At 36.7% G+C, this 16,579-nt stretch overlaps 2 protein-coding genes and 1 non-coding gene across 3 annotated transcripts; all 3 read left to right on the top strand.

Moving 5' to 3' along the window:
• Positions 1–588: 588 nt before the first annotated feature.
• Positions 589–661, top strand: TRNAK-CUU (transfer RNA lysine (anticodon CUU)). Its single transcript has one exon. It is a non-coding gene; the product is annotated as a tRNA-Lys (tRNA).
• A 2,279-nt stretch (positions 662–2,940) lies between these two features.
• On the top strand, positions 2,941–8,803 carry LOC103704466 (protein CANDIDATE G PROTEIN-COUPLED RECEPTOR 2-like). Its single transcript, XM_008787758.5, has 6 exons — positions 2,941–3,599; positions 6,003–6,194; positions 7,883–8,045; positions 8,134–8,236; positions 8,321–8,402; positions 8,515–8,803. The coding sequence occupies exons 1-6, from the start codon at positions 3,306–3,308 to the stop codon at positions 8,590–8,592; spliced, it is 912 nt and encodes a 303-aa protein (XP_008785980.3). The 5' UTR covers positions 2,941–3,305; the 3' UTR covers positions 8,593–8,803.
• A 5,392-nt stretch (positions 8,804–14,195) lies between these two features.
• On the top strand, positions 14,196–16,579 carry LOC103704468 (PLASMODESMATA CALLOSE-BINDING PROTEIN 2). Its single transcript, XM_008787759.6, has 4 exons — positions 14,196–14,506; positions 15,104–15,343; positions 15,436–15,469; positions 15,980–16,579. The coding sequence occupies exons 1-4, from the start codon at positions 14,455–14,457 to the stop codon at positions 16,224–16,226; spliced, it is 573 nt and encodes a 190-aa protein (XP_008785981.1). The 5' UTR covers positions 14,196–14,454; the 3' UTR covers positions 16,227–16,579.

Raw genomic sequence — 16,579 nt, 5'->3', positions numbered from 1 at the left:
GTTTTTTTTCCGTCACATTGGAGGAGAGATACGGATGGAGACGTAGTTAACAATGGTGATGCGAGGGGGCGTCCATTTCGTGCATGCAAAGAGTTCTCATGCTCAGAACAAGAGGACTGGTGTAAGAAATGGTGGGATATATGTGTATCTGTACATTGGGAAAGGGGAGGGGTGTAAATGGTGTCCGAACCTTTGAGTTGCTGGGCCAGTGATTTTTTTTTTCTCTTCCGAAGTGGTTGGCCATATATGAGGCAACCCAGTTCATAGCCTCGTTGCCCTCTCTAGAGACATGTTTGCAATACACCGAGTATGGCTCAGTCCGGCCCATGCCGCCCTCAACTCAACTCAAATCTTATATGAGCTTAAGAAACCCTATATATATATATATATATATATATATATATATATATATATATATATGCACTCACTTGTAGATGCCTCAAATTAGGTTTTAGTTAGCTATAGGTGTCGTGGACGTGGAGTATATGTTATACAAGGAGTCCTTGGGTTATAAGGGCCAAGGGATGTCCTTTGGATTAATGGTACCTCGCCTTAGAATAGAACATAACGAGATGCCTCGCACCATCAGCCCGTCTAGCTCAGTCGGTAGAGCGCAAGGCTCTTAACCTTGTGGTCGTGGGTTCGAGCCCCACGGTGGGCGTCTAAATCTTCCACGGAGGATTCATATTTATGTGTATAAACTTACTTTTTCCTATTTATTTCCTGAATAACTTTAGTTTTATTCAGGATCTTTTAAAACTTTATTCATTGTAGGTACTTTTCTATCATTAAACAAATAAAACTATTCCACCTCTCTTCACCCCCTCCAACTTATGTTTTAACCTTGTTAAAGCCAATTAAATATTTTTAAAAACAATTTTTTTTTAGATTTTTGAAACCTGTAACAGTATACTTGGTTGCAAAGAAAATTGCTTGAAAAATTTTTTTTTTTTACTTAAAATATCTAGTCTTTTGTTTGTTGGTTTTATTAAAAAATGAACAAGTTCAGACAGCACATAGCTAGTATTTCAAAATTTCTCCCTTTTCCCAGAAAGTCCTTCTTCCCCTTGAATTTCCATCTAAGCAAACATTCCCTAAAGTTGTTCTCATTACTGTGACATTATTTATGTGCTCAAAAAATTATTTAATTTAATAAACCCAAATAAATCTGTTTACATTTTTTTCAGATTTATTAAGGAACAAAACAGGAGTAAATAATACTAGCAATGTGCCAAATTGAAAGCATTCCAACAGGCAAATTTAAATCATACAACAAATTGAAAGAATAATTGATGTCACTCAAACACTGTGAGTTTCAATCAAATGATATACTACGAAATTTTGCATGAATGAAGCTTACGAAATGTTGTAAATGGGTGTAAAACTTTGTGACAATGGATAGTCACCGTGTTCGCTTTTAGATACATCAATTTGTCTACTACAAAATGTTGCGTATGAATGCTTTACAGACTAGGGCTGAAAATGGATCAGATACAAATCGGATATTGATATATCTATATTTGTATTCATATTTTTTAATGAACACGGATAAAAATATTAAACGGATAAACAGATACGCATACGAATCGGATATTGAATATATCCTTATTTGTTATAAATGAATACAGATATGAATCAAATATTAAATATATCTATATTTTCTTATCCGAATACGGATATAAATTAGATACTTTTTTGGATATTAATCAAATTTAAGCAAAATTCAAGGATGAAAACTAGTACTAAAAACATAATCATAAAAAAAAAGATTCAATTAAAAAATATAATTTTAACAAGCATTTATTAATAATAAAAACTAACAATTTTATAAAAGATATACCGCTCAAGGTTGCTCGTCCCCGAAGTAGAGAGGATCTATGGTGCCTCCAACGTATCTCATGATTGTCGCTAGTTGTAATCGTAGGATGGAAACTAAGAAATGGATGGACGAATGAGATATTTGAGCCTTTTAGACATGCGGGGTGATTCGAAAGTTCTCACTTGAATCGGGTATTCTATATTCAGGTTACTATCTTAAGTGATGGTCATTCGATATTTGAGTTCCTTTTAATTTAGGTTTGGTTAATCACTTAATTAATTTTCTGATTTAACTTAATTTAAACTTCTTCTTTTCACTTATCCTTATTCGGATATTCGAATCTGAAAAAATTAGGTTCATCCGCATCCATATCTGTATCCGGAAGATTTTTGAACTGACTATTCGAATCTGTATCCAGATTCAATCGGATAAAAAAAAGTATCCAAATCCGATCCAAATCGGATACGGAAATGGATACGATTGGATGTAATCCGATCCACTTTTAGCCCCTATTATGGACCCATTTGATTCGCCGGAAGAGGAGGAAAAAAAGTGTGATCAATGGAAAAAAAAAGAAATAATACCTCATATTTAGTTGAGTTTTTAAAGAAGAAAGATAGAAAATAGCTTTTTCATGAAAATAAGATTTGGGAAAGAAAAACTCATATTGGATGTGGAAAATTTCAATTCCCACTAGTTGAGAATTGAAGTATTTTTTTTTCAAAAATATTCATAAATTTTTAGATAGAATGGGATCAAATCTTTCACTTTATTAAGGGCATAGCAAGCATTTTATATAATTTTTCCAAAAAGGTAGATGCCCAACTCAATATAAGTCATTACGGAATGTGTCGCTTTTTCCTGATCGATTAAACATGCAAAAACTACTTTTTGAGGCATTAGCTTTCTAGAAAAAATATTCTAAAAAAAAAATTCTTTGTACGAACCAAAACAACAAGTCCTGTACATCATGAATGCATGTTGTTGCCACATTTTCTATATTTAGGCATCAAGAAAAGGATAAGAGCCAATGCAAACAAATATGATGACAATTTGATCTTTAGTAAATTAGGCACAAAAGGTGAGAAGATTACTGACAAGCTGGCTGGGTTGAGAAAGGCGAAGATTACTGATAAAAGTTCGACGAATTTGATCCAGTAATCCGTTCGACGAATTTGATCCATTGGGTCCAACAATTCTACGGATCATCTGGGCCGTTCGATCAACGAGTAATGTGCGTTAAGATACGCGAAATCGGATCCCGGCGGAAGGTCGGAGACTCCGGGCCTCGTTCTCATCTCGACTTCGAAGGCGCGCTCTTCTTCTTCCTCCATACCACCTAGGGTTAGGGTTTCTGAGAACTTCTCCTTCCGATCTCCAGCGTTTGACGATTGCTCCGTTTTCTAACCCTGGATCGACGTTATTGATTCGATCGGCTTCGAAGTCGAGGGTTTCTCGTGATGCGCTCCTGCGAAGAGCCGCGGAGATGAGAGGACTTGTGAAAATCTCGGGGCTCCCTCTCGCAATCTCGCCGGACCGGACTCATCCGGCGGACGGAGAGGGGAGCGGGCAGGCGTTTTCGTCATGGGTCTCGGAGTGTCACGGGATCTGGTACAACCTCGCCCTGATCGTTCCGTCGGCCCTTTTCGTCGTGTACCTGGCTTCCCATGCGCGTAGGAGCTTCGCAAAGGTCACCTATGGCCGGTCTTACATCATGATCGCGTACTACGCCCTCCTATGGCTCGTTAGCATTTTGAATCTCTTGTGGTGCGCTCTCCAGGTATGCTAATCTTTTTGGCTTCTCGCTAGAAGATGCTAAGATTTTAGTTTCGGTGTTTCTGTTGCTCTTCGATTAAGTTTTCAGAATTGATTTCAAAAGTGGAACTGAGGGTTCACCTCGATCGACAATTCTCTCAAAACCTTGATATTTTAGTAGTAGAATATTGGCTTTTTCTTGCCTCCTGCTGTGTTAGCGTCTAAAAAACACGATATTTGGAGTAAATATTTGCAATGTAATTTTTTGAACCTGAATCCAACTGATGCCATGGTCTCTTTTTAAAAGAATGGATTAAAGTGATTAAACTCTTTTGCTATCTAGCCCTTTCTGGACCACCTCTTTTGGCTGAAAGAGATTGAGTGTTTGTATGATCGGCTAAGTGTTTGTTGTTGCTTAATTTTGTAATTTTACTCGGTAGAATGTTTTGGGAGAAAGTTTCATTAAGTTTTGTTGGTGATGAGTGACATTGCACAAGAACAGAACGTTAGGTCAAATCGAGTAAGGAATAAAGGAGGTATTCTAAAAATTTTGAAAATGAGGGAAGTGTTAGCTTTATTTGTTTTAAATCAGAATCGCACCTGCAATTCATCCAAATAAACCACACAATGCAATTTCTTCCATTCCCTGTGATCCATGAAACTTATCACCTTATAATGGTTATTCTGAACAGATTAAAGATTACTGTATCATATAATTTGCCTATGGTTTAAAACAAAAATTTATCAAAACTCTGTAATAGCACATGCCGAGACATACTACTTTAGTTTGACTATGTTTACAATCAATGACTTCTTTTCTGCAGGCTCAGTTTGTATTTAATTCACTAATTGTTGAAAAAAGATATGGTCTTAAGATAGTCCTCAGTGTAGACAAACCATTACTTACACATTTTTTTACACTTCTTATCACTGGGAAAATGCCTCTTTTCAGTTTATTTTTCTATTTGAAGCACTTGCTGCCATGTCTTCCAGTGCATGGTTACCTGCCACAACTCCCTCCTTGTGTCCCTAATTTCATAGATATCTCCTTTCAGATGCCATGGAATGTACACACAAGGGATTTTTGGGGAGCATGAAAACTTTTATACTGTAAATGACAGGGTTACCTCATGATTTATTTCAACTTCTTCTGGTCGCCATTGCCTTTTTCATGACATGTAGTAAATGGAGAATAGCCACTAAAAGGAGGGCTTACTATCTATTTCTCATCAATATAAATTGTCACATGCATATGAGCATAAAACAAGCTATTATTTCGCTATTTATATGATTGAGATTGGCTAATATGTGCAGAAATTTTGGAATCCTTGTATCTGGGCTCTGTCTGTCTTGTAGAAAATCAACTGACTTGAAAATAGGGCTTTAGGGAACAAAAATACTAGTTATCAGTTGCCTTTTCAGGTTAAGGTTCGATATGTTGTTTTTGTAGTCTTGTAAGCCAAATCTATGTATTTTGTTAGGATCTTGATGTATATGATGACCATCATACACAGCAATGCAGAAATCACTCTAGTTATGCTTCTTTCTTCAGTATTAACTACAACAGTTTGTGGGCATCTTAGCTTGGCATGTTGTAGAAGTCTGCCAATGTATTAGGGTTGTAATCAGTTTAAGCAATAGGAATTAACTTTTAGAAGGAAAATGGAGCAATCTTATTCCAGATCTTCTTGAATAATGATTCACTGCTGTTCCGTTATGAATTCTATTGCTTTTAATCTTTGCAGAGAAAAATATTCTTTTAATATATATATGCAATTCAATTCATAACTTTATAATATGTTACATGGACACTCCATTTTAAGTTTTCTGAGAATATCAACACTTTTGGATACTTGGGCATGGTTGGACATTCTAATTTGAAGTGACATATTGACATTGGCAGAAACTGTCTAATACTTAGTACTTTTTTTTGGGAGTGTCGTGTAGGGTACTCTTAAAGGGACCCCTTAAGGTTTTAAACATTTCAAGAGAAGTGTCCTTATATTTCAATATAAACTTATTAAGATTAATGGATACTTAAAAAAAGTGTTATTAAGTTTTTAATATAAAATTATCACAAGTATAAAAATTGGTGAATACTTTAAACAAAATATCATTATGTTTTAATGGAAATATATCATGGTTAGTCATCAGTTTGAATATTAATTTAAATATATATCCTGTCCCTGTGCCTAGATTTTTGGAGGATGTTGTGTTCGACACCCGAATGCCAAATAATGCTGATCCTATTGCTTGCAGACAAATGGTCCTGTTTCAACCCAAACTTAGTGCAGATTTTTCTAGAGTTTGTCACTGGTTAAATTTGTCTTTCAATTGGACTTCCAACAATGGATCTGCTTTTAAACTATTATTCTATATGCTTAACTAGTTATCCCATTATCTAATCGTCATCTTCAATTTGGAACAGGCATGGCAGTGTACTCCTGGAAAGGAATTCTCATGGAATATGTTATCATTGTTTACAAAATCAGGAATGTTGTTCTTGGAAGTTAGCTTGGTGGCCTTTTTACTTCATGGAAATCATGCAAGTGGGCTGGAAGCTTTAACACGTACATTTGTTATCTCAGGAGTCATAGTTTCTGCTGATATATTACTCAAGGTGAGCATTGCTCTGTATTATTGTTAAAATTCTATATAGTGCTTCAGAACATGCTTATCTGATTTCATTCTTATGTTAGATATCAAATTTACGATGTCCTTCGTTCTCACTTCTGCACCAACAGCTAGCCCTTCGTGTTGGCTTTGCCTAGGACAACTTTAGATATTCTTATTTCTAGTCCTATATAACAGAAAAGAATTTGGGCAATGCAATGTGTCAAGTGTTAATTATGAGACGTATGACTTGAACAACTGGAAGAGAGATATGAGCAGAGACACAGAATGTATTGCTCTATCACCATCTGTAGCATTGCAGATGATGATTTCACTACTCATGACTACTATGGGCAATTATATGATACATGATGATGAGAACTGATAGAGCACCAGTGAGAAAATGATGTTGAATTGTTAAGCAAACCTGGTTTGCTTTTAAGTAGATCAAAATATAGATAAAGATGATCTTGATGAGCAGTGTGTAGGAGTGTTAAACTAGCCGTACCAAATCCCTGTGGAATAAAAAGACTATCAATTGTCAGAGTATGTCACTTGGGATCTTTTGCCTTTTATTTCTTTGTTGGGTGGGGCCCACAACTGTTGAATGAAGGAAGTTGTCAAAAGAAGTTGCATTCTTCTTGTACCTAAACAAGATAACCTGCTCCTACAAAAATGAGAAGTTTGTATCACTCTGCAGAAAAAAAAGGGGAAAAATTCTGATATGTCTTTGAATTTAGCAAAGTTTGTTACCTGACTCTTCTGCTAGCAGAAGGGATTGTATTTGAGAAATACATATGCTGACCTCTTCATTCTATAACTCTTTATGCAGTTTGTGCCCTACTGGTGACCACCACAATCCCCATAAATTGATGCATAAGGAATGCACCGAATGATTCGTAAGCATGCAAGAAGGAAGGATAATTCATGGCCAAAAAATTGAGAAAGTGGGTGTTCAAGTCCCAAAAGAATGTGATCTAAAAGACTGAAACAGAGAATCCATATGGAAAAGGGAAAAGGGAAAAGAAATCCACCTCAAGTTTAGAGAAGTGGAGAGGGAATAACCTCTTTGCTCCCTTTATTTCTACTTTTGTTGTTTGGAGGAGGATAGAAATGGATGAATTTTCAAATAAAAACTGTCATGCTGCATAAAGCCCTACATATAGGCATCATCACCAATAAAATACATTTGCATTGACTTTGGCTGACTTCCACTCCCCAACCTTCAATAAATATGACCGGCTAACACAAGTCCTCCAAAATGAATAGGGTCCAGAAGGCATGACCTTCCCTTTCACAAAAAGGAAATTGACTAGCTTAAGATAAGAATTTAATATGAGTAGTTCTACACCAATTATGACTTCAAAACATCCTAAATTCATTGGTTTAATAACTTAAAATACATGAAATATGAAACTGACTTATTATATGACCTATTAGATTACATCAGCTTGGGTACGAGGTAAACAGTTTGCAGTAGACTGACAGCTTTTTTCCCCCCAATATGCGTTTGCTACTGCTGATTTTGGATCATTTCTGCTTGGTTATTTCTGAACTGAATTGACTTGTGTTTGAATATGTGCATCAGTGGAGACCAAAATTTACTGTTAATCTTGATCAAGAGTTTCCCTGGTTGTTGGTTATGTTTACAATAGCATGTACATGATATGGTTCTGAAAGTTTTTCCTTCTTCAGGCTCTCTATGCATTTGGTTTTGGAGTTCCATTATTCATCGATAATAGTGAATCAGCCAATCGTGTGAAATGGGGTTTGTGGATTGTACACAAGCTGTTGCTTACTGCAGTTTATGGCTTAATTTTCTTCATGCACCACTCAAAGTGGAGAGAAAGGTTACCAGGTATCCTTATCTTTAGCTTATTCCACATGTCTTTATAAGTCTTCTGTTCTCTTCTGGTCAGCTCAATAATTCTTTTGACCTTCTACAGCAAGACCGGCATTCTACAACTACATCTGTGCAATGTTCTTACTGAATCTGTTATCGCTGTTTGCCTGCGTGCTAATGGGAAATGGAACTGGATTTGGGCTTTGGTAATATTTTATACAGCTTTTCCAACGATGAGGTATCATTTTCAAAATAATTGCTGTCAAATATTTAATGTTGTTTCTATACAGGTTGTTCAATCTAACAACTATATGCTACCACTCTCTTTATCTTCCACTTCTGTATGTAACATTCCTGGCAGATTTTTTCCAGGTTGGCTTCCATTTTCCCCATATTATGAAATTCATATTTTTGGATAATTCAAGAATTACCACAATTGATACAATGTCCTTGTTTTATTTTCTTTTTTTCTGGTTGGTTACAGGAGGAAGATTTGCGGTTGGAGAATGTCTACTACTCTGAGATGAAAGATGCTGGTTTCTTTGATTCTGACTGGGATTAATACCTCAGCACCTTTTCAACATGCGATTGTAAAGCTGTCTAAGATGATCAATCACTTATCATGACTTTGTAAATAAGTGCAGTACTGGATCCTGTTGGATTAAAAAAAAAAATTGTATGAATCAACTGACTACATGATTCTCATGTGTCAGATTGAATGCACCAGAAATGTTTATAGTGATATACTCTTAACAATGAGCTATTTTTTGTTATTGGATGCAAGATGTTCTTCAAGACATTTAGGTAGAGACAGTACATATTTTCATGACGTGGATAAATAAGCGACTGAAGTTTGAATATGAAGAAAGCTGATAGCATGGTATTACAAAGCATATGAATAATATCATGAAAGCATGGTAAAATGAGTCGAAATAATGTCTACTTTAAGAGCTCTATTGTCTAATGTACTACTAAAAGAATGTGAATGAAAATGAGAGGATAATGAATTACGAGCTAAAGAGGCTGCTGATGTATGGTGACTCGTAGGAAGAAAGAGAAATAATAACTCTGGAGGCAGGTTGGTCGGTTGTTCTTCCATGATTTTTTTGTCTCCAAGGGAACCTGGTTGGGGATGGCGATTGGTCAGGTTCACATTGGGTCATTAAAATCTTTAGCCCATAAACTTATTTATGATGGATGGCGTTAAAAGTATAGATCCATATCTAACATATTCATTGGATACTGACTCATATCTACCCACAAATCTAACTAATGTTTCATTTGTCAACTCATACCTTAGTAGATAAAAAAAGGAAACATGATCGAAGACAGGTGACTTAAGTTTTACATCCAAATAAAGTGAGAAATCGACAAGCAAAAATTTAAATAGAGAAAAAAACATGATAAATCTTAAGGATGTTGTTCGGTAATCGATTCGGTCATGAGGGCTAAATCCATATACCTTAATTGTCTTGACTAACATATCAAACTGTAAACCGCCTCGACCAAAATAAATTGCCACCCCTCGTCATACCATAGTTCAGGTCTGATCCATCTGGCATCTGCAAGATATGAGCCGCCCAAGAGGCCTAAAACAAGAAGAATTTGAGAAGGAGGTCGCCAAGAGATTTAAAGATTTTCAGGCCACCTAAAGCCCTTCAAAGAGACAGCACATAAATCCCTTCAAAGAAATCTCTAAAATTCTGAAAAATCACAGAAAATTTTAAAAATTCCAACAGCTTGCTGGATGGGATGACATAATTTATGAAGCTCATTTGATCCTGTCGACTTTCTTTGCAATCAATCATTGATATGACCTTCTTACTAGAATAATACAAGCCGTGAAATGGACTTTGTTGGATGTGTCCTTAATTTCTTTTGAACATTGATTCAATGACAGATGGTTGGATGCTTCAAGGTCAAACAAGCCCCATCAGCTCTTGTTTCAAGCAGTCAATCAATTCTAAAGGCCGAGCAGACCACCTAAGTTTTTAAGGCTGAGCAGTTAGCATGGACGGGAGCAACATGCCATCTGGTCATTTAAAGCTCAATAAATTCAACTGGCATTATAGAGGATCTGCTGTAGATAAAATCATATCCTCATAACAAACTTATCAAGGTTAGTCAGTGATGTTTTCAAAATTATTGGACTACCGATCTAGGGTGCAGTCCAATGAACTCTCTCTCTCTCTCTCTCTCTCTCTCTCTCTCTCTCTCTCTCGGGTAGAGAAAATTATTTTCATCAGTATTATCAGAAATACTAGACTACAGTTAGGGGCCAAAGATATATTTCACAGGTGTCGCCTTCTATGTCAAGCATGTCTACAAAAAAACCAACAAAGCTGCAAATTGAATGGCTTTGTATATAGCTGACCACGCTGGAGGAGCTCTATGTATTGGTAAGAGAAAGCTGCCTAGAGTGCTTCGAGAACCGAGACTTATTATTTTTTGACTTTTTTAAATATATTCATACTAGAACTATATAAGCCATCCGGTATACATACATACATACATACATACATACATATATACATACACACACACACACACATATATATCACGTATAAATTTATGAATTTAGTTCTTATTTGATTTGTTTTTAACCTTATATGTTCAAAATTTCATCACCGCCGCACGACATTCCACTAAATTCATCACCACCACCAATATGGCAATATCAGTATATTTCACCAGCAACCAAGTAAATATCGGTTGTTCATGATGCCTTCTTGTAAATTCTATGTCAAGAACTGTAACATATACTGAGCTATTCTCATCCTTTTTAGAACTGTTCTTTTCCAGATTTTGAGAATTACATGTTACGAGTCCCCACTCTTATATTACAACCAGACTCAATGATCAGTCTCTGGGTAAAGCGAACCTTCCAGGCTTTGCAGTCTCTCTTTTGTTTTTTCTTTTAACCCATACTGAGTTCTTTTTGTCATCTACTGCTTTGAACGTGGGAAAAGGTTGGGGTTGTCATTTGAAAAAGAAAAGTCATAAACAGCTAATAGAAATTTGATCATCTGAAAACAGTTTCAAAAACTGATTGACAAATAAATTAAGACTACATTTCAAGAATACAAAACGAATTACAATTCAACATAATTTTTTTTCCCGCAAAGAATTGATGTTGCTTCGATGTTCAAAACAATTCTTTTGCATCATGACACTGGGGCTTTAGCCTCATTGGCTGAACCACCCTTAGGTCTTAGAACGTAGTGGTGAATGAGGGGCAATATACTCGGACTCTAAGCATGTGTCTGGCTCTTTTTGTGGGTCTCATCGGGTACAAACAAGGCACATGACATCTTATGTTATACTGACTACATCCAACATTTATCATGGACTCAACAATCATTTCTAATGTCAGAAATCTTGATAAACACATTAAGTTTTTTCTTTAGGATCCATTTGATTTGAGAAAAGAATTTTTTTTTTTAATGAAATATTTTGAATGGCTTATATTTAGTTGAGCATTTACTTTTATGAGAAAGTTGTATAAAATATCTATTACACCCTTAATAAAAAGAAAGATCTTACCCATAGATACTTTTGGAGAAAAAAAACCTAATTCTCAACGTGGGAAAGTAGCTTTCCCATGTCCCCGATGATTTTTCATTCTAATGAAACATGAAAATCCATTCTTATAGAAATGCTAATCAAAATATTACATTCTCATCTTTCTCCTTTAAAAACTCCAACCAAACAAGAGGTATTCTTTTATTTTCTCGTTGACCACACTTTTCCTCATCTTTGTCTCGCGAATCAAACGAGTCCTTAATTTTTTTTCTTTTTTCTTTTGTTCATCTCTAAGACCTAACTGTACTAGATATTTTTTTTTTTAACATCTAAAATGAGCTAAGACACATTGCTGTGATCCTTAACAAATAGTTCGTGCACCAAAGAACTAGGATAATACTGAGCATAATTAAAAAGACTCAATAAACCAGCATTCTGGATAATGCTGTGTCTATATCTCCTCCTTTTATTATTAGATGCAAAGAAAGAATTCAAAGTGGATGGCACCAAATTATGGCAGACATATTCCCTTTTCTTTGATTCCATTTGGAAATTAGCACATATCTCTCTCCCATTTATTCCAAGACAGAGAAGTTGATCCCACCCTCCACAAGCTGTTCTTCAAAACAATATTCTTGATCCTAGGACTCTTTCACACGCACAACATGCAAGTTTCCAGGGCAATCAGTTCAAATTCAAATATTCCAGTAGTGGAAGCTCTATTTGGATCCCAGTGGAGCATAATTAAAGAGGTGGTGCAACTTCGTAGTCGCCACTCTATTGTAAATCACCAATGCCATCGATTCCGTTGATATGCTTACAATTGGGAACTACTTAGATGATTCACCTAACTCATATATTTATTAAACAATATGTGGCAATATTATAACACAGTAATTGTACTGATTGTACAAATTTTCAAATATTCTCCTGAACTTTTCTAGAAAGCAGATGCTTTAAAGTTTTGGTGGGCCAGTGGGTGACCTTCACAATTGATGTGCCACACCAAGGCTGAATCAAGCTGATCAGGATGGTGTAGTCCCTTCACTCTCTAAACTTTATTTAAAGTGTTGGAGACCATTCAAGCATTAACTTAAGATGGTTCCTTATCCAGCCTACCCTTCAGGTTGCGAAGCAACAATAGCTACATGCCAAGCCTTCATCATTTTCACACTCTGTTCTTCAAAAGGATGCTGAGATACTAAGAGAGGCCGCAATCAGCAGCCTTGTTACCAAAGCACAATATTTATATATCAAAAAAAAAAACTAATCAAAAGGTATTATTTAAATTTTTTGGTTCTGTATAAATACTCAATACCTACCTAGTGTGTAGCTAATATGAAATTAAACACACGTCTACATGGATCCTCTCATACTTTCTCTATTTAAGCTCTGACATCATCGTTAGGCTAAAGGTTCAAATCAATTCAAATATAATCATAAGCACCACAATCGGTCCACGGTTAACCTCAATGGGCTCGTGCTACAGTGTTCTCTAGTCTATATAAGCCATGGGTTGAGTTGGCTTTGATACTATTTATAATAATTAATGACCACATCCAAAAAGACTAATCGAAAAATATTATTTGAATTTCTTAGCCGTCTTAGATAGCTCCAGATGATGACACTGAATTGGCTTCCAATCCTGTGTCACAAGGGTATAAAGATGGTCCTTTGATGGGATGGCTTTATTAGATTCCTTGTTAGGCTAGTCTCCATCATCTGCAACGGTATTATGTCCTTCCAACCTACTTTAGCGACAACTACAGGCAGCAGTGCTTTTATTCACCTAAACAAAGTTGTTTTCGTGAATCACTGAACATGAACCAATCAAGGGCTTTTTTTTCATATCACCAATTATAATAAATGATGCATATAATTTGTTATAAATGCTTGTATTTATGTATATTTATATATATTTCAACATGATGTATATAATTTGTTATACATGCTTGTTTTTATGTATGCACGGGACAATGCATCCATTTTGTCTACCCCTGGCATCATCACCTTAGAGAATTAATGCTACAGCATGATGCCATTCATAATTGGATGGCTTATGGCTTAGAGAAAAACATGGAATGGTAGTTGCTAAACCCAGAAACTTAAGAAACATTGATCATAAGGTTATTGGTGGACCAACTTGAGCCCAAAGGGAAAGAAGGAAAAGGGGTCAAAGTAGAAGATAGAAATGATGTTGTTTGAGTAAAATTCTATGTAGATATTATATCTCCTACGGCATGTACCATATGGCTGTGCATACCATCAATTATAGCCTCTTATTTTTATAGACCTCATTCATCAAATGCTCTTCTTGATACATCGCTATAAAAATGAGCGATTGTAATTGATGGCATGCATAGCCACGTGATGCATATGGTGTAAAATATAATTTTTTCTATACAGCATCAAGTTGTACAAAATGCTGATGCCATTGCCCAACCACATCAGACCAAATGAGCCAGCAGGGACACAGGACCAGCTAATGTTGTTTCACGGCGAGAGCACCTCAACGGGCAAAAAAGGGACAGGGCCAAATGGGCCCCAAAAGCAACAACCATAGTGGTTGGTGGGTTTAACTCTACATCCCCCCTAAACCCCACACATGGGGTATACAACTATACATGGGTTTGTGACCGTTTATAAAGGCACAACCAAAGGGCGAGGATAGCTCGCTTCCCAAAGGACACCTCCACAGAGAAGCAGATAAACAATACAGTGGGTAAAAAATGAAGGCCTGCGCACATACAGACAGATAAAACCAGCACCCCCCCACACCCTTCTGCCACATCCCTCACATCTAGCTTCACTCATCTCTCTCTCTCTCTCTCTGTGAGCACTTCACTCACCTCTTTCACATATCTCTCTCTCTTTGGGAGCACTTCACTCATCTCTTTCAGTCATGGCAACTACACTGGTAATGGTGCTCATGTTGGCCATGATAGGTGGATCAGGTAAGCTTATGTTTTTAAGAGATTGATTTGTTTAATTAATTATTATTAATGTTCTCTTTTTTTATTGCATTTTTCTCTCTTTCTTGAGTGTATAGTGTCTTAAAATAACCAAGATGGCTGCTTCTAATCATTCCCAAGCACAGGATCAGTAACCTTCTTTCACTTCCCTAAGACATCTTCTATCTGTTGTTTATGTCCTGGTATTTCTTTTGCTTTACTTGAATTTTCAGTTATTGAGGGAAGATGTACAACTCGAACTTACATCAGCTCCAATATTGAAACTCACCTATAGTTTTACCTTTTCTTTCTTTTTTCCTCCTTTTTCCTTGCTTCTCTGTGTATTTTGAGGACAGGGAGGGGGCTGACTGCTGAGGGACTCCATGTCGGTTAAATCGATGTATCTGCATTTTTTCCTTGTCTGCTTGGACAAATAATGGATTTCCAGAGAGCATATTTGTAGAAATGAATGGTTCCTTTTCTTAAGTAGCTTTACATATTATGTGAATTTTCCCATGCAGCAGGCAATATCTTCTTCCCCTCTACCTTATGCTCTTGTTTTGGTAAATGAGCTAAAAGTGTTCTTTTGTGTGGTGGTAGATGCTGCTTGGTGTGTTTGCAAGTCTGATCAGGGTAGCGCTGCTCTACAGAAGGCATTGGACTATGCTTGTGGAGCTGGGGCTGACTGCAGACCCATTCAACAAAATGGGATTTGCTACAATCCCAATACAGTGGTTGCCCATTGCTCTTATGCTGTCAACAGCTACTACCAGAAAAAAGGGCAGGCTCAACAGGCTTGTGACTTTTCAGGCACTGCCACCATCACTTCAACAGACCCAAGTAAGTCTCCAGGCCTCCCACCACTTTGACACCTACAAATACAAGCAAAAATACCCTATTTTACCAATTAACCTTTGTCCTGTGGCTTCCAGGTTCCACTGGTTGCACATACCCTAAAGGCAACAGGTAAATTTTCTTTGCCCTTTGATAAAATCATTGACACCATCTTTGATTCAATATCTGCTCTCCTTTCAAATGAAAGCCAGCTTTTGCCCTATGACTTGGTTTTCTTTATTAAATATTTAATCTTTTGCTTTCTTAGGGCTCTTTGGGTTCTCAGCCTCCTATATATCTTTCCTCCATCTATATTTTGTTGGGTTGCTGCATTGATCATGTTTTTAATCTTATAAAAGGAAATAAAAGTCTTCATTTTGATCTCTATTCTAGTAGGCCTGGAGAGAAATCTCATCTCCCTGAGTTCTTTTATCCTCCAAGTGGCTCTTTCTGCCATCTTATTTTAATCATACGGATTCTTTCTTCTTTTTCTCCATTGCTTGGGTACAAGAAAATATTCTAAAATCCTTAAAAAAAGACTTGCTTCCTAGTTCCTTGCAATACTTATTTTGCTTGTATTAGTTATGTACCAAATTTGCTCGCAATACTAAATTTCTTTCCCCCCTTCTTTTCTTTCCTCAGTTCTGCAGGCACAAGCACTACACCAAGCACCCCAACCACCCCCAGCACAGGAACCACCTCAGGCACAACACCCAGCACCTTCAGCCCACCCTCCAGCACTGGGACAGGAGGAGTTTTGGGAGGACTGGGCCCCTCAGGAAATACCATTTCTACTGAGGGCAGTGATGGTGGCTTCCCCTCGAAGGCCGGGATGGGCCCTCTCCTCCTTACCATCATGTTCTCAGGCATGGTTTTGTTGAAGAGTTGATTACAAGCTAGAGGCCAGATCTTGAGTGATCCTACAGTAGGAAATTGGAGGACCAAATCATCTAGAGACATTCCAACTCTAGGGTTTGTTTCTTTTCCTTAGTGGACAACAGAGAGTTTTGATTCCATATGTTGGGCGTTGGCATGGAATGGTGGGCTTGGCTGTCCTCTACAGACACTAGTTCTTTTCTTTCTAAATCCAGAGAAGCAGAAATTAATTAATTGACTTAGTATATGGGTTTCCTTCTCTGCTAGGGCTCCATGTGCTGTCACCAATGAGTATATGTTATTATCTCCTGCTGTTTTCGTATGTTGTGACTTGTCTTATTATATATATATTAATGCTATTATGCA

The sequence above is a fragment of the Phoenix dactylifera genome, chromosome 9 (assembly GCF_051530095.1).
Source record: "Phoenix dactylifera cultivar Ajwa chromosome 9, Ajwa_hap1_PhDact_Kaust_v1.1, whole genome shotgun sequence".
NCBI classification, from domain to species: Eukaryota; Viridiplantae; Streptophyta; class Magnoliopsida; order Arecales; family Arecaceae; genus Phoenix; species Phoenix dactylifera.
The sequence above is the reverse complement of the archived record's forward strand: the minus strand, read 5'-3'. Positions and strand labels throughout refer to the sequence as shown.